This window comes from Camelus ferus, chromosome X, assembly GCF_009834535.1.
Source record: "Camelus ferus isolate YT-003-E chromosome X, BCGSAC_Cfer_1.0, whole genome shotgun sequence".
NCBI lineage: Eukaryota > Metazoa > Chordata > Mammalia > Artiodactyla > Camelidae > Camelus > Camelus ferus.
In genome coordinates, this window is record NC_045732.1 from 46,670,566 (window position 1) to 46,688,473 (window position 17,908).

The 17,908-nt window shown below is 43.7% G+C and overlaps 2 protein-coding genes across 12 annotated transcripts in view; one reads left to right on the top strand and one right to left on the bottom strand.

The window, feature by feature from the left end:
• Positions 1-17,908, top strand: part of P2RY4 (pyrimidinergic receptor P2Y4) — a 152,954-nt gene that overhangs the window by 68,139 nt on the left and 66,907 nt on the right. For 5 of the 11 annotated variants that reach the window (XM_032475015.1, XM_032475014.1, XM_032475016.1 and 2 more), the window contains exons 8-12: positions 1,977-2,202; positions 2,311-2,407; positions 5,164-6,338; positions 7,155-7,326; positions 9,388-9,777. The gene's annotated coding sequence lies outside the window, so the exon portion shown is untranslated. Of the gene's footprint in view, positions 1-1,976; positions 2,203-2,310; positions 2,408-5,163; positions 6,339-7,154; positions 7,327-9,387; positions 9,778-10,171; positions 10,769-17,908 lie in introns of those variants that run through there. The other 6 variants (XM_032475022.1, XM_032475019.1, XM_032475018.1 and 3 more) reach the window with 6 other exon arrangements.
• On the bottom strand, positions 974-17,829 carry DGAT2L6 (diacylglycerol O-acyltransferase 2 like 6). The gene is made up of 7 exons (XM_006193902.3): positions 17,563-17,829; positions 7,554-7,664; positions 6,951-7,021; positions 6,374-6,578; positions 4,665-4,839; positions 2,123-2,334; positions 974-1,681 (listed from the first exon to the last, which is right to left on the bottom strand). The coding sequence occupies exons 1-7, from the start codon at positions 17,645-17,647 to the stop codon at positions 1,527-1,529; spliced, it is 1,014 nt and encodes a 337-aa protein (XP_006193964.1). The 5' UTR covers positions 17,648-17,829; the 3' UTR covers positions 974-1,526.

Consider the following 17,908-nt stretch of genomic DNA (forward strand, 5'->3'; position numbering starts at 1 on the left):
ATCCTTTTCCATGTGAATACGCAGTTGTCCCTATATCATTTATTAAAAAGACTATTCTTCTCCCCACCTTGAATTATCTTGGCACCCTTGGGAAAAGTCGGTTGACTATAAATGTAGGGTTTGTTTCTGGGCTCTCAATTCCATTCTTTTGATATAAATGTTACTTTAATTAATACATCATTTTCCCTGAGGCCTAACTTGGGACCACTCTGAGTAGCATCAATGGCATTTTTACCCACAGTTATGAACTAATTTAAGTAGGGTGCAATGGCACCTCATTTTAAAAAGTAAATGGGTCTCCGGGAGGTGTTGTGGTTGGTGTATCAGAAAGAGCTTTGGATTGCAGTTAGTAAAACCTGGATTTGATTTTCTAGCCAGAGGTATGTGGCTTTGGGCAAGTTCCTTAACCTCTATGAGTTTTAGCTACTGTGAAATGAAAGACGATGGCAATCTCATGGGGCTGGTGCTAGCATTAAGAGACAAAGGTTGTAGAGGGGAGGGTATAGCTCAAGTGATAGAGCGCATGCTTAGCACACATAAGGTCCTGGGTTCAATCCCCAGTACCTCCTCTAAAAATAAATAAATAAGTAAAACCTAACCACCTTCCCCTTCCCCCAAATAAACTGAAAAAATATGAATTTAAAAAAAAGAGAGACAAAGGTTATGGAAACAATGGCATCGTCCCTGGTACGCAGTAAGTGCTTGACATAAAGTGGCCTCACTGCTGGTCCATGGTCTTGTAAGGGTGCCCTCCCTCCTGACACATGGTAGTTATGTGGGATCACGAGAGATGGGCTACTCAGGGGGTTCCTCTGCCAGTTTCCTGCTCCTGTCTCCTACCCTGAGCAGCAGATCTGGTTCCTCAGGGGCAGCAGGAAGGGTGGATAATGAAGAGGAAAATGGATCTCAACAGACCAGCTTTCTGGCCAGGTTTGAAGGAAACCCAGTAGTGAACCCCAGAGTAATTAGGCAATAGTATCCTGAGCTACATAGCTCAAGCTTTATTTTTAGAAAGGAAAGAACATAACTATTTTAAATAAAGTTTTTGCCAGTGTGGAACAGTATCACAGCAGAGGGAATCCTGTCCACCTTGATCAGGAGAGCATGCATCAGGTCCCTGGTTTACCTTGTGGTGGCCCCCAAGTTGTCAGGAAGGGGCCTAAGAGGAAACAAACCACTCTTGTTCTCAACAAGGCTTCTAAGCCCCAGCGTAGTGATAGTGTCATTAAGGCTCAGGAGAAAAGGGCATGGTGTTCTTTGGCTTCTCATTCCTCTGATCAGAGTTGGCTGGAGTCAGGAGGCAAAAAAAGATCTGTGGACTCTCTGACTCTGCTTGCTAAGTTGTTGCCCAGTCTTCCCTGTCCCTCCAGTTGCTTCTCCTAAACCTGATGAAGTACTTTCTGGCTTGGTTGGCCTCCTCACTCATCCCTGAGATCCTCCCCAGTCCCCAGATTATTCCCTCCATGTAACCCTACTTGGATCCCTCCATGCTTTGGGGATTTAGTAATGGGGGAATCCAGCTCCTGTTATAAGATCGTCAGCTCCTGGGTCTCAGAGAGGCCATACTGAACTTTGTGCTGGTCAAACAGCTTGCGCAGGGCACTGATGTAGAGTGCGTGGTACTTGTCCACTGTCTTCTTGTTTGGCCTCTCAATCCTGGGAAGTGGCAGGGGCTCCCCAACTGTGGGGAAAGAGGAGAGACAAGCATCAGACCCCCCCAACTCAAATTACCCATCTCTCAGAGGGAGCCACTTACTGAAACTCAGTATCTGGGTCCCCTCCCCTTCCTTTGTTCTCTCCCTCTGCTCCAACCCCATCCTGTCCCACGTTCTCCAAATACCTCATTTCACGCACACACAAGAGAATTAGCATAAACTTAGGAGCGTGCTGAAGGAATACATGCAAATAATGATGCTCCCATGGCAGCTGTTGAACTCTGTCCCACCTGTGAATAGCCACAACTCTTATCTGTTTAGCTGTCCTCCCCAGCCTGCCCTCAACTACAACCACTGGAATTCCCATTGCCCATCTCAGCTGTGTGCCAGCTCCCCTGGGACTTAATGGATGACTTGGGTGAAGGGAATCGAGGACCCAGGTGATCCAGAGATACTGGAAAGCTCACCGACAGTGGTAATGGGCTGATTGAAAGGCAGGAAGCCCCAGGATCCTCGAGTGAAGCCCTGGCCATGGAAGGTACATAAGGTGAGTCCGATGATTTTTTTGAATGTGTCCTGGAAGGTTTTTTGGAAGAGCCTTATCCACGTGCCCTCAGGGAAGGTCTCTTGATTGTAAACCTCATTCTCTCCAAAGGAATAGGACGGGACAAGGTATGATCTGCAAAGAGAGGGGCAGAAGTGTAAGTTCTCCCAGGAGCCCTTCCTCCACCCTCATTGAAACCCTCTCCAAGGTAGGAAACCTCTACCATCTCCCCAGTATAGAACAAGAACCCAAGCACCCAAGCACCTCCAGCCTTGTATCTCATTCTTGCTATGCCCCACCTTCCCTACTGAATCCTTTGTGAGGAGTTGCTGCGCCTTGTCCTGTGATGGGAAGAAACTCATCTCAGGCAGTCTAATTGCCTTTATTGCACATAGCATCCAGAGTGTTCTTCCTAAACTGCATATCTGGACATGTCACTTTTCTCTTTAAAACTCTTCCCAGAGCTTCTCGCTTTGTACCGCGCTGCTTAGTGTGGCCTTTGTGCTCTAGCCCTGCCTACCTGGCTAGCTTCCCCTCTCCCCACCCCTTCCTCACACTCTGCTAAGCCACACTGAGTGTGCTAAGTTCTCTCTCTGTACATCCTGCTCCCTCTGCCAGAGATGCCTTCCCTCTGTCTTCACATGGCTAATTCTATTTTGCCCTTCAATACTCAGCTCCAGTTTCATCTCCAGGAGGAGACCTTCTCTGACTACCTCCAATTCCTCTCACTCCCACCCCCCAAATCTAGTGCTTACCCCTTTCCTACACTAACACTACCCTAAACTCTGCACTGCAGTCACCTCCTTACCTGGCTGACTCCCAGTTGACAGCAAGTCAACCAGAAGTGGGAACTGTGTCTTATTCATCTTTGAATCCCTGGGGCCTGGCATAGTACCTGACATGTCGTCGTAGGTCCCCTGAGTTCTTTCTGCCTTTTGGTCTGACTGGCAATCCTTAGTAATCTTTCAATTCACAATTCAGATATCACCCATTTATGAAACCTCTACTTTGGGTGAAAGTCTTTCCATCAACTGGTGCTCCCATAGTACTTTGCACATATCTCCGGTGGCACTTCTTCCATTCCACAAATATTTATTGAGTTCTTTCTATGTGCCAGCCCTGTTTTAAGTCCTGCAGATCCATCAGTGAACACAATGGATTAAAAAAAAATCTCTGTCCTCATGGAGCTTACCTTTTATGAAGGGAAGACAGACAATAAACCATAATACTGAAAAAATTAAAAAACAGATATATAAATAAATAAAACCAAAAAAGAGCTGGTTAATGTTGACCTCAAATCCAAAACTGCAGAAAATGAAGAAAACTGCATGTGAATATAAAGAAAAGTTGCTTCTAATAAATAAAGAAATAAAGAAACTGATGATATAGAAGATGCTAAATGCAATGAGAAAAAATAGAGCAGGATAGTCAGGACAGACCTTACTGAGAAGAGATGTTTGAGCCAAGACCTAGAGGAGGTGAAGGAATGAGCCAAGCAGTTATTTGGAGGAATACTGTCCCAGGCAGAGGGGACAGCTAGAGCAAATGCCCTAAGGGAGGAGCGTGTGGCTTGTGTGAAGGACAGCAAGGAGGCCAGTGTAGCCCTAAGGGAGTGAGCAAGGAGGAGAGCAGTAGGTGATGAGATCAGAGAGGTGGCTGAGGACCAGATCAGTTAGGTTTTTGCAGGCCCTTATAAAGACTTGATTTTGCTCGGAGTGAAGTGGGAGCCATTGGAGCATTTGAAATAGTGACATGATCTGACTCATGTTTAATAGGATCATCCTGGCTATGGTTGAGGATAGGCTCCTGGATGTGAGGGAAGCAAGGACAGAAACAAGGAGAGCACTTAGGAGGCTACTGTAATAATCCAGAGGAGAGACGACAGGGTGACAAACCAGGGGGTGGCAGTTTAGATGGTAAGTGGTTGGCTTCTAGATGTATGTTGTAATTCTAGGTGATGATGTCTGTCTTCTGTTGGACTGTGAGTTCCTTAAAGGCAAGGACCAGATTTATTTTTAGATCCTCAATGCCTAGTACTATGCCTGATGCACAGGACGTGTTCAAAAACTGCTGAATGAATGCATTCTATTTCTCAAACCAGACTACATGCTCTTTGAGGGGCAGTAACCATGTCTTATTCATCATCCCCACAGCATCAAGCCCAGTGCCTTCCTTGCCCTGGGTAGGTTTTCCAGGCCTCTGAGTTAATGGATTGCTATACACTGAAGCCCCTCTTTCCCAGACCCCCAGTCTACCAGGCTCATGGGCAGAAAGTGTAGGTCTTCTACTGCTCTTTCTCCAACTTCAAGTTAAAGTGCTCACCAGAATGTGTCTGGAAGCCCAAACACCTTCAGGGCACAGCATGAGAGAGTAGAGAGAAGCAATCCAAGTGAAAAGATTCCAGAGAGATGCTATGGAGGACCTATGGCACCCTAACAATAGGGCACCAGAATGGAGGGACCCACCCGGTTTGCAGAGCCAGCTTCACAAAACCTTTACGCTGTTTAAGTAAGATGGTAGAGGCTTTCGGCCGGCACAAGAGGGCTTCAGCAGCTCCACCCACCACAACCACCACAGCATTGCCTGAGCCTTTCTGGGTCAGCAAATACTTCAAGGCCAACTCACTCACTGGGCACACACCTGCAAAACCAAAGAGTCAAGTGACGTAACATACTTAGTGCCTGAGGATGAGGTCAGGGGTTCTTCTGGGCTCTTCCTGCCAGAGACAGTTCTTCTGTCTCCTGCCTATTGTTGTTTCCACTCTTCTGTCTTTGAATCTCCACAGCCTGGGTCAGCCCTCGCCTGAGATTGGGCCTTAGGGTCAGCTGCTTGCCTTGGGGGTCTGGGCTACTATAGTTGGCTCTGCATTGAGTTCTTCTGCCTACTCTCTCTCAGTTCTGTAGTATTTAAGCCCATCCCTTCCCTCTCCACCCATGAACCCCAACCATCTTTCACTCTCCCCAGGCTGACAGCGCTGGAGACTCTCCAGAGTTCTCTTCCTTTTGGGTCATCAGGGAGAGCTGCCGCCAACCAGCTTCCTCCTTCAAGCCACCTGGCAAAGGGAAGTCATTGGCTGGGGTTTCTGGAGAGTAAGCTGACCTAGGATCCTATCCAAGCCAAATTGGAATGCAGATGAACCATGGAATGAGGAGGACATCCTGTTAATTAACAAGAGTCACGGAGTCTTTCCTCACTTCTTCCCATCTTTGCCCTGTGCTGACCTATCATTCTCTCCTGGGATGGCAGAAATTGCTTTCAGGCCACAGTCGCTGAGATACCGCTGTTCCAGGTTCATGCCAACCTCAGAGGGGAGTGGAACCATCCTCTGGGACTCCATGGTCCCACCTGGCCCCAGATATAAATGTATCTTACCTTTTAATGTTTGGCTTCAGTTGTTTTCTGGTGTCCTGAAAGATGACTATTCATCTAGAGAGAAGGACTTTTGTCACAGTACCCCGGCTTGAAGCCTGGCTTGGGGAACTTGTCCTGGATTCTGATGGAGACCTATCCTTTATCCCTTGACGTCTTACAGAAGTTCGAAAGGGTTCCCAGGAGACGAAGGTCATGGAACAGGAAGGTACCAGCTAATATGAAAGACTTAAAAGTGTCTTTGAGATGCCCTGGGATGAGAGCTGCTACACAAATGACTGGCCAAAAGAAGCCAACTGACATCCCAGAAAGAATCCAGCAAAGTTCATCTGAGCTGTCCCATTCATGCCTCCTTTTCCCCACATTTGGTTTTGATCTGTCTTTTTTTTAATGGAGTTACTGGGGATTGAACCCAGGACCTCATGCATGCTAAGCATGTTCTCTACTGCTGAGCTATTTCCCTCCCCAGCTTTGATCTTTTTGGATTTGGCTTTTGCTTTCTGCTTTCCACTTTGGCTTTGATCCTGAACTCCAGGCATCCACTTCCTCCTCCTCTGAAAGGATTCCTGGCAACTCTTATGAATGCCCATAATTTACCCTGCTGCCTAACCAAACCCTGCCTCCCAGATCTTGGACAGAACCTGAGGCTTGGCCCTATACTCCTGTTCCTAGCCCAGTGTGTTCCAGACTCATGTTCTACTAAGTCCTCTTCCAGCAGAGAGTGAGAATTGGATCGACCGCCAGGGCTTCTTGGAGTTGGGAGCCCTAAGGTAGGTCAGAGAATGGAATGATTTCTTATACTCACCCATTGACATTATATATTCTCGCACAATTGGGATCCAGAACATCCCTTCCAAGGTCCCTACATAAGGAGTGATGCCTGGGAAAATCCGAGCAAAGCCAGTGGCTTCGGTGGCAAAGTTGATGAAGACACCATAAGAGAGAATGCCATGGGGGTGGTTGGCAATGATATAGTTGTGTTTGGGAGGGAGGTCATAAGTCTTCACCAGCTGTTAGAGGGAAATTGAGTCAGAGCAGTGGATAGAAGTAAGAGAGGACATGTGGACTCAGATCTCAGCAGGTAGCATGTGTTTCCCTTGGGGAGCCCCAAATCCCTGTTCATTAGGATGTCATCATTTTCATGGGGTTGCCAGGTATTAACAATGCTCAGAGAGGCTGAGCTGGGTTTGCCTTTGGGAGGAAAGTCTGCTATCCATGCATCTCCCCTCCCCCCACCATCTATCTGGGGCCTGTCCTCTGCATTATGCCTCTGGGCCTTGCCCTTCACTGCTGGCCACCAAAGCCTTTGGAAACATGTTGCTGAGTGAGGAGGTAGAGTCTGGGCGTCAGGGAACGAGGGCACCCAGAGGAAGGGTAGTCACCTTTACTGGGAAGTAATTTTGGAAATACTTCCAGAGGGTCCAGTTTCGTACCCAAGCTGAACGCCTACCCCCTGCGGGTACAGAAGAGAAGGGAAGAGCGGGTGAGATCTCCCCAATCCCTCTACCTGTCCCAGAGGTGGAGTATTCCTCTGAAAGTCTTCAGGTTACGGGAGGGTCCCCCTTCTCACATGTCCATCGTTTTAGGGCACAGAGCTATAGGTACTGGCCCTGAATCCAACCCCCAGGAAGACACAGGAAGCCCCTGCTCCTTGGAAGCAGCCAGAAAGGTGAGCGGGAAATTGGCTGAGGCTGGGGGCATCCGCCCAGAAACCAGGAAGGATGAAGACACAGGGAGCCCCTGCGCCTCTATTCCCTGGTGAGCTTCGCCCTCCTCTCTTCCTCTCTTGCCCTCTCCCCTCCTTTGCTCCTTCTGCCTCTCCCTCTCTCCACCTCCCTGCTCTCCTTTCCTTTCCTTTTCCCCTTCTTTCCTCCCCCTCCTCCCTCTTCCTCTCCCCCTCTCTCCTTCCACACCTGCCCCGCCCCCATCCCTGTGCTTACATCCTTGGCACTAACAGGAACCACCACTCTTCCCCCGTTTCTTACCTTGACTGTGGGTGTTCCAGTCATAGGCCAGCCAGGCTAAGGCAAGCACGGACACCATCCAGAACTTTGTGAAGACCAGAAAGTAGGGTATAAGGAGAATAGGAATAGCTCCTGAGGGGGACACAAAGGGTTCATGCCCTTCAGTTCTCTTCAAGTTTAATGCATCTCTCATAACTCCGATCTCTGCTCTGTGCGGAAGGAGCAGGTCAAGGCTGGTGGGAGACTCCCTATCCCCTCCTCCCACCCCAGCCTAGGTCTGCTGTGGTCCAAGATGACCTCTGAGTCCCTGGATCTGGGTCTGAGATCTTAACTGAGGAAACCGCAGAACCACGATGTTCTCAGAACAGGCCCTCAGCTGGGGTCAAAGGCCAGCACTACTTGGCAAATGGAAAGAATAGCACCTTGGGCCAATGACTGACGTCCCCATTCTGGGACCTCAGGAAGTCCTCTCTAAAAACTCAACCCTCCTTCCTTTGTGGAACCGCTCTGTCAGCACATTTTGGTGGAGGGGGGCTGCCTGCAGCGTACAGGCTGTTTGATGCTGAGAGGAAAACACGTATTAGAAATTGCTTTACTGGGTTCGATTTTGTCCCATTCCAAATATCTCAAAGGTTCGGAAGAGGGAAAAAATCATCTCTGTTAGTTAGCAAAGGGCCACAGCAGGCTGTGAAATGCAAATATGATACATCTTACAGGCAGCAGGAGCAGAAGTCCATTTTAAAATCTGCATTCATGGGGGGAAAGGGTATAGCTCAAGGGTAGAGCGTGTGCTTAGCATAGAATCCCCAGTATCTCCATTAAAATAAAAATAGATGAAAAAACCTAACTACCTCCTCCCTTCAAAAAATTAAAAATTAAAAAAATTTTAAATAACAAAACAAAGATCTGCATTCATGAGAAGAGGGGCTAAGCACACATATTGTGAATTAAAAAAAAAAAGGACCCAGGAAAAGTAATGACTTCTTTGACCAGAGAACCACATCACGGTAGATAAAAGTTTTAGAGAAGGGGAAGAAACTCAAGAGTTACCTACCAGCAGGTTTGTCGCTTGCATTTTCAACGTAGATGAAAATAACAGGAAAAAGATGGAATGGGCATTTTTTTAAAAAGTCATACCATGGAGTAGAAGAAAGCCTAGTGATAGGCTGAGTCCCCTTACAAGAGCTGGCCAAAATGGTTGTCGTAAGCACACTAATTCAATAGGAAATAGCGTGTGGGGGTGGGGAATTTTATGGGAAGCCTGTCGTGGGTAAAAATCCAGCTACCTCTGACCTCCGTAAAAGATGAGAGGAAATTTGCGGGTTAAGCTTCAGAAGAAAACTCAGATAAAGTTAAATATGAATCACTGTTAATTAGAAGTTGTCTAAGCGTATATAATTTCTTTTTTATCTTACTTCTAATAAGTTTAGTTGGTATCCCCAGTGTTTAGAACAGTGCCTTATACCCAGCAGATGTTCAACAAATATCTATAGATTGGCTGAAAGATAAAGAAATGTTTTCTCTTTTCAATATTAGGTAAACTTAAATGATTAGTGTTTAGTCAGCATTTATGTTTTTTTTTAAAGCCCATACATTGTTGACCACACCATTCAAAGTACTTAAAAAATGTGTGTGTGTGTGTGTGTTTGGAGGGGGTAGAATTAGGTTTATTTATTTATTTTAGTTGTTTTTAATGGAGGTACTGGGGGTTGAACCCAGGACCTTGTGCTTGTTAAGCATGTGCTCTATCACTGAGCTATACACTCCCCACCAAGCATTTATGTTATTTTAAATCTGATGTTATTTAAAAATTTTAGATGGGTTAATTGCGTGCCTTATATCTTATGATTTTCAGTTATCTACCAAGAGCCAGACCTTGAAAACACCATCCCCCTTGTGGAATCTATTAGAACTGCATGGCACCTCAGGAGACCATAGGTGTCCTTCCAGGGCAAGCCTAGGAGACCAGCCTGTTTGATCATCATCTGTGTCACTCATGGTGACAGAAGTGGATTTAAAGATATAGGAGAAACAGAGGCCAAAATTGGGAGAGCATAACTTTGTGGAACAATGGGTTCTGTGATAGAACGCAAGGGTATCTGAGGCAAGAATGAAGAACGACCATGTGTATGTGTGGTCCTCCCTGAGATATTATGGCCTTGACACCGGGAGATGCTTCCAACATCTTGTCCATGTTCAAGTTAGAAGTTTTGGAGTGGATTATCAAGGAGGGAGTTCACATAAGGTAAGTTCCTAATTTAGTTTGTACTGAAAATGGCTGTCATTCTAATAGATGTGTAGCGTGGTATCTCATTATAATTTTTATTTGCATTTCCCTAATACCTAATGATGCTTAACAGCTTCTCCTGTGCTTATCTGCCTTCTATATATCCTTTTTGGTGAAGTGTCTGTTTAAATATTTGGCTCATTTTTCAATTGGGTTGTTTGTTTTCTTAGTGAGTTTTGAGAGTTCTGATTTATACAATCTGGATAGAAGTCCTTTGTTGGATACATGACTTGCGAACATTGTCTCCTGTCTGTGTTTATCTTTTTATCCTCTTAACAGAGTCTTTTCTTAGAGCAAAAGCTTTTAATTTTGATGAAGTCCAATTTTACCAGGTTTTTTTTTTCTTTTACAGATTGTGCTTTTGATGTCAAATCTAAGAACTCTATTTGACCTCAGATTATGCAGGTTTTCTCCTGTTTTTTACTCAAAGTTGTACAGTTCCATGTTTTACATTTAGATGCATTTTGAGTTACTGTTATAATAAGGTGTGAGGTTTTGGTCAAGGTCCATTTACTACAGATGAATATCCAGTTGTCCCAGCATCACTTGTTGAAAAGATTATCCTTCCTCCATTGAATTGCTTTTGTGTCTTTGTCAAAAATCAATTGGTCATATTTGTGTGGGTCTATTTCTGGACTCTGTATTCTGTTCTGCTGATCAGTGTGTCTGTTCCTTCACCAATACATCACTGTCTTGATTATTGTAGTTTTATACTAAGTCTTTAAATCAGAGAGTGTGATCCTCTAACTTTATTCTTTTTCAGAATTCTTTTAGATATTGTAGTTCCTTTGTTTTTCTATATAAATTTTAAAATCAGCTTATCGATGTTTACAAAATCTCCTGATGGGAGTTTTTTAATTAAACTTTTTATTTTGGGAAAAAAAAACTTTAGATCGACAGAAAATTTGCCAGAATATTTTTCAAAATATATACACCTTTTATTTTTTCATTTTTGTTGGGGTGGGTAATTAGGTTTATGTATGTATTTATTTATTTATTTTAATGGAGGTCTTGGGGATTGAAACCAGACCTCATACATGCTAGGCACGCACTCTACCACTGAGCTATACCCTCCCCCTTGCAAGAATATTTTAATAAAATCCCATATAACCTTCGCCTCCCATTGTTAACATTTTACATCTGATTTATTTCTAAACATAAGTACATACATATGTTTGCATTTGAGAGTACATTGCAGAGATCACAACCCTTTGCTGCTAAATAACTGTGTATTTTCTAAAAACAAAGGCAGTCTTTGACCTGATAGCACCCACAGTGCTATTATCAAACTTGGGAAATTAAATATTTATGAAAAATTGTTATCTAATATACGCTGCTGGGATTTTTTATTTGAGTTGTGTTACATTTATAGATCAGTTTTGAGGAGCACTGACATCTTTACTATGTTGAGTCGTCCAACCCATGAACACAATATGTCTCTAGCTATTTATTCATTAGCAATTTTATAGTTTTTAGGCTACAGATGCTGTACAGGTTTTGTTAAATCTATTCATAAGTATTTTATTTTTGGAGGCATTTAAATGGTATTGTCTTTAAATTTCTATTTTCAATTGTTCTCTGATAGTGTATAGAATTATGGTTGATTTTTATGTGTGATCATGTGTCCTGTGACTTTAATAATCTCATTTGTTAGTTCTTAGAGTGTTTTTTTTAGTAGATGTAAAAAATAGGTTTTAAAAATACTGAGGTGGGGAGGGTGTAGGTCAGTGGTAGAGTGCATGCTTAGCATGCATGAGTTCCTGGGTTCAATCCCCAGTATCTCCATTTAAATAAATAAAATAAAATAAAATAAATACTGAATTTAATGGGATTTTCTACACAGATGATCATGTCATCTGTGAATTAGGACAATTTTATTTCTTATTTTTCAATCTGGATGCTTTTCTTTCTTTTTTATTCTTCTTGCTTTCTTGCACTTGCTAAGACATTTAGTATGATGTTGAATACAAATGGTGAGAGTGAACATCCTTGCTTTGCATCTCGCCATCTTCCCATCTTAGGGAGAAAGGTTTTAGTCTTTCACCATTAAGTATGATGTTAGCTGCAGGTTTTTTGTAGATGCTCTTTAACAAGTTGAGGAAGTTGCCTTCTGTTCCCAGTTTGCTGAGAGGTTTTATCATGGATTAAAGTTTGTCAAATGCTTTTTCTGCATCAATTGACATAATCGTGTGTTTTTTCCCTCCCTTATGTGGCTAATATGGTGGTTTACATTGATTGATTCTCAAATATTTACACTTGCATTCCTGGGATAAAGCCCACGTGGTCATGGTATATTCTTTGTAATATATTGCTGGCTTTGATTTGCTACTATTTTGTTGAGGATTTTTGCATTTATATTCATGAGGGATATTGGTCTGTAGATTTCTTTTTTTGTACTGTTTTGTCTGGTTTTAGGATCAGGGTCTGGCCTCGTAAATGAGTTGGCAAGTGTTCCTTCCTCTTCTATTTTCTGGAAAAGACTGTGTAGAATCTGTGATATGTCATCTTTAAAATGTTTGGAAGAATATGCTGTGAAACCATCTGCGCCTGCAGATTTCTGTTTTGGAAGGTTTATAACCTTCCAAAATTAAAATTTAATTTAATTAATGGTTATAGGTTATCTATTTCATTTGGGGGTGAGTTTTGGTTGTTTGTGGTTTCCAAGGAAGTCTCCAAATATAATTGTTAATTTGTCTATTTTTCTTTTCACGTCTGTCAGTTTTCACTTCAAGTATTTTGAAGCTCTGTTGTTACGTGCACACACATTTAGGATAGTTATATCTTCTTGAACTGATCCTTTTACCATTATGTAATGTCCTTCTTTACCCTTGGTCTTGACTTAAAAAATACATTTAAACCTGTACAGCCTCAAATTACTAATGAATTACTAGCTTAAGTTAAAGATGGTACCGATACGAATCTAAGTGGGTCCTTTCTTCAAATCATCTCTGATTCATCTTGCCTGTTCACTTTCCCCATATAGGGGTAGCCAACATTTATTGTATACTCATTATGTAAAACAAAGTATTTTATATGCATATCTTATTTAATCTTCATAAAGACCCCATTAGGACAGTAAGAATTCTCATTTTGTGGATGAGGAACCCAGGTTCACAGAGGTTAAATAACCACTTATGTGTCACACAGCTGGCTCTAGACTTCCAGAGATGATGTAGTCTTAGGTTGCCTGGAAAATGCTCCAGAGAAGGTATGACTTGAGCAGTATCTCAAAGGGACACTGTCCGTGGATAGTCCAGGAAGAGTGATCAGGGAATCTTTCCAGCTGTGGAAACAGAGCAGAGGGGAAGGAGTGGGAGAGTCCCCTTCACACTTGTCCTGTGAAGAGAGTGCCTGGCATACGAGCTTCATGCAGGGCAAGAGTAAGAGGATGAGCTGGTAGAGAGTTAGAGCCAGAGAGTGGAGGAGGCCTTGAATGCTCAGGATAACACAGGTGTACTTCATTGAGTAGCAATGGGAAAACCACTGACTATTTGAGCAGGAGAGGGCTGTGATCAAAGATGTGTTTGAAAGACTCTTCTGGGTGCAGGCAGTGGACTCACTGGAGAGGGTGGAGAGATGAGGGGAGGGGGCCAGGGAAGAGGATCTTGCAATAGTTTATATTGATGCTGATCCAAGCTCAGAAGAGACAGATGGAAAGCCATCCTCTAATTGGAAGCTGGGCCTCAGAGGGGCTCTGGCTCTCATTGCCTAATTTCAAGGGTCATGAATCTTTTTTTTTTTTTTTAATGGCGGTACTGGGAATAGAACCCAGGACCTCGTGCATGCTAAGCATGTGCTCTACCACTGAACTCTACCCTATCCATCCAGGGCCATGAATCTTTGTATTCCACATCTTCCCCAAATCGTCTTTTCATTCCTCTCTTCTCACTGCTTCCCTCCTTCTTGTCCCTCTGCCATTTCTCTCCCCCTTTCCCCTGTTTCCTCCCCCATCACTTCCAGTAATGATCAGTAAGGAGCCATGATGCTGAACGCCATTCTGGAAGGAGGAGAAGCACTGAGGGAGGCTCTGAGCAAGACAGAAGGAATGAAGGAAAGAGAGTGAGAGAGACAAGGAAGAAGGGAATTAGGGAGGAGGAAGGGAGGAAGGGAGGAAGGAAGGATGGGAGGAAGGAGGGAAAGACAGACACTTTTCTGTCTGGAGCGTTGACTAGGGACCAGGCTGAGAGGGTGGGGATACAAAGGCTTAGGCGGGGAACAGTACTTGTCGGAAGTCACACAGCTAATTGTTATCCAAGTTTGACTAACTTCAGAACCCATATCCTGTTTACTCTGTCACACTGCTTCCCTTTCCGCCTTCCCTGATCACCTTAAGATGGCGTGATATTTTCTTTCTGTGAAACCCTAATAACACTTCCTTGTGGCTCTTTCCTTCACTTCCTACAGTTTGTCTTACAGTGTAGTGATTTGTGTATGTGTCCAGTACAGACACACAGAGTGTGTACAATGGTGGAATGAATGATTGGTTTATCTTTGTTGCTAGATAGTAAGGACCTCTAGTTGAGACACTGTTGTACTCTCAGCAAGAACAGCCAAGGTCTTATAATGAGTAACTGCTCTATAACTGTTGAACACCTTTGAATCTTAGGCACCTCTGTGAGCATCATACACTGTTAGAGGCTTTAGCTACCTTGGTAACCTCCAAGACCCAGGATTCGTAATTTCTAGCATAATCCCTAAATGAATAGAAACAGGATGTATGACAACATAAACTCGCAGAAGACAAATGGAATGATAAAAATAATAAATTTCAAAGAAGTCAAGATAAATGGACAATAAGCACATGAAAAGATGCTCAACATCACTCATCGTTAGGGAAATTCAAATCAAAACCACAATGAGATTTCACCTCATATCCATTTGGATGGCTACTAAAAAAAATAGACAATAAAGAAGTGTCGGTGAGGATGTAGAAAAATTGAAACTCTTATGCACTGCAGGTGGAAATGTAAAATTGCATAGCTGCTGTGGAAAACACTATGGCAGCTCCTTAAAAAATTTAAAGATGGCATTACCATGTGACTCAGCAATTATCCTTCTGGGTATGTAGCCCAAAGAACTGAAAGCAGGGTCTGAAAGAGATATTTGGGCACTCGTGTCCATAGCAGCATTAGTCACAATAGCCAAGACGTGGAAGCAACCCAAGTGTCCATTAACAGATAGATGGATAAACAAAATGGGGTAAATACATGCAATGAAATATTATTCAGCCTTAAAAAGGAAGGAAATTCTGTCACAACATGGAGGAAGCTTGAAAACATTGTGTGAAGTGAGATCAGGCAATCACAAAAGGACAAATAGTGTATGATTCCACTTCTATGAAGTGAGACAGAGAGGAGAAGGGTGGTTGCTAGGGGCTGGGGGGAGGGGTACTGGAGAGTTATTGTTGAACTGGACAGAGTTTCAGTTTTACAAGATGAAAAGAGTTCTGGAGAGGGATGGTGGCAATGGTTGCACAACACTCTGAATGTACTTAATGACCATGAACTGTACATTAAAAAATGGTTAAAATGGTAGATTTTATGTTCTGTGTGTTTTACCACAATTAAAAAAAAAAAACTTTAAAAAATGTAGGTGAAAGAAAAGATTCACATTTCTTATTAGTGTTTTCACTTAAGACACATAGGTGCCATCATTTGTTCCTAACATCTCCACTCCACTCCTCCAGCGATTCTAGGGCGACTGGAAGCTGGTGAGGTTAGGGAGGGGGCACTAGTAGGAGGCTAACCCTCATCATCTTGGACCCTTACGTATGCAGTGTTGAAGATACCCTCTATTCTATCCTGTTCCAGAGACAATGTCCTTTGAGAGGGGGGAAAGGAAGAGAAAAAAAGACTCAAGAAAATATTTTCTGGGAGAAAAATGAGAACATGTCCTTGAGGAGAGCTCCCCAAGAGAGCCAGAACAGTCTGGGCACTTGGCTTCGAGTACCACACCGAGGCTTTCTGGGTGGGACAGACCTCACACCAAGAAGGATCAGCTCACACAGCTCTTCTTCCCTTGACTTCTTTTCCCTGCTCTCTCTGCCCGTCTTGGCCCACACTTTCTGGGATTCGGACTTGAAATGCTGGCTGCTACCATGATGCCAAGTCTCTTACGACATCCCTTACTTCTCACTTTCCTAGCTAAGGGCTGGAATGTGTCAAGGGGTCTTTTTGAGGAAGTTAAGATAAATGCAAAGGAAAACAAAAAGAAAATAATGAAAGACTAGGAACAAATAAGTTTACAAAAGAATCACTTCCTCTTCTTAATACAGCTAGAGTCAAGTCACTGATAAGCTAAGAGCATGATTAGCATGATTTAGTTCCAGTAAGGCTCAATAAGTCTTCATCTTTTGGGGGCCATAGACCCCTTTGGCAGTCTGGTGAAACCTCTAGATCCCTTTTCTGAATAATACTTTTAAATCTGCAACATACACAGACTTACAAAGGAAACTCATCATATTAAAACACAGTTATCACATAGAAATCAAACTGTGGTTACCCAAGGGGAAAGGGGTAGGGGGAGATAAATTAGGAGTTTGGGATTAACAGATACACATTATTATATATAAAATAAACAACAAGGACATGCTGTTTAGCACAGGGAACTGTATTCAATATCTTGTAATAACCTATAATGGAAAAGAATCTGAAAAAGAATATCTATATATACATAGGTATCTGTAACTGAATCACTATGCTGCATACCAGAAACTAACACAACATTGTAAATCAACTACACTTCAATAAAAAAATTTTAAAAGCCACAGTTACCAGAATATTGCAGAAAATGTGATACAGTAACACGGGCTTCTGGATTTATGCATTAAATAACCACACCTAATGGTAGTTCCAATAACTACTGGAATTCGGAAGTGGTAACGAGCGTAAATGAACTTTTGCTATGCCTGCAACGACCGGCATATGAAATGTAAATCTCCGTGATGTCTACTGCTGACAAATTCACTGCTACGTCTGTGGTTTGCTGCCTACATTCATCCTCTCAGTATGAGCTTAGTGAGTATAAAGAGGTAGTTTTTCCCATCCAATTTCAAAATTGTCCCTCCTCTCCCAGTTCTAGGTCCATAGGCCCCTGGTTAAGAACCTCTGCTCTATGGGGTCATATGGACTCCTGTGCACTGGACTCGGCAGCCTCCTAACCTGTCCCATCCTTCAGGATGACACTTCTCCCCTTCCAGTTTCCCAGCTTGCCCCCATAACTGGCTGCCCACAAAGCCCTGGTTTCAGGCTTTGGGAAAAGCTTGGACATCTCAGCCCATTTGCCTGGCACTGATGACTATCATTCCCTGAGTCCACTGAAGAACTGGCCCTTTCTCAAAATTCTCTCTAATGAGTCACTCAGGCAGTCTTCTGATTTTCCAGAATTCTCTCACCATACTCTTATACTGGAAAATCCCATTCCATCTACTGGTGCTGCCAACCAAGTGCACCACCTCTGCCCCCATCGCCAGATAGGGCTCTTTGCAGCAAGTTCAGAGGAGGTAGTCCTGAGAAAAGGCTGGGGTGATCCTTAAACCAGAACAACTGCAGCCTCACTCCTGGCCTTCATGCCCCTCAGTTGGGAAGAGAGAAATCTAGTGAACTCAACAGGAACTCTCTCTCTGGGTGGGGAGGCATAGCCCCTCCAGTGAAATGATCTCTTTAGAGCCCTCCTCAACTATAGATTCCTGGCCTCTTTCTTGGTGGGCTCCCCTGTTCTCTCCAGCCTATGGGGTTCACTCACCTAAAATAACATAGACTGGGATCCACTGCAAAACAGAGAGGGTTTGGAGGCTTCTCTGAAGATCCAGTCGGGAGAGGAAGCCCATGGGTGTGGTGCTGTTCTGTTGTGGCAGGAACCCCAAACAGAAGGCCAGGGCCTCTAAAGCCAAGCAAATTACAAGTGCCTTGCTTTAATCTCATCACTGAGTCCCTTTATCTGCTGGAGGTTTTAGCCTTGACCTAACCTTTTCTCCAGTCTTCCCTGTCCTCTGCCCCACCCCAACTTCCTACACACACATAGATCAGACTGTCTAATCTCCCTAATATGCAACCTTTCTCCACATGTGCTCAGTTGCCTCAGGGTGGTT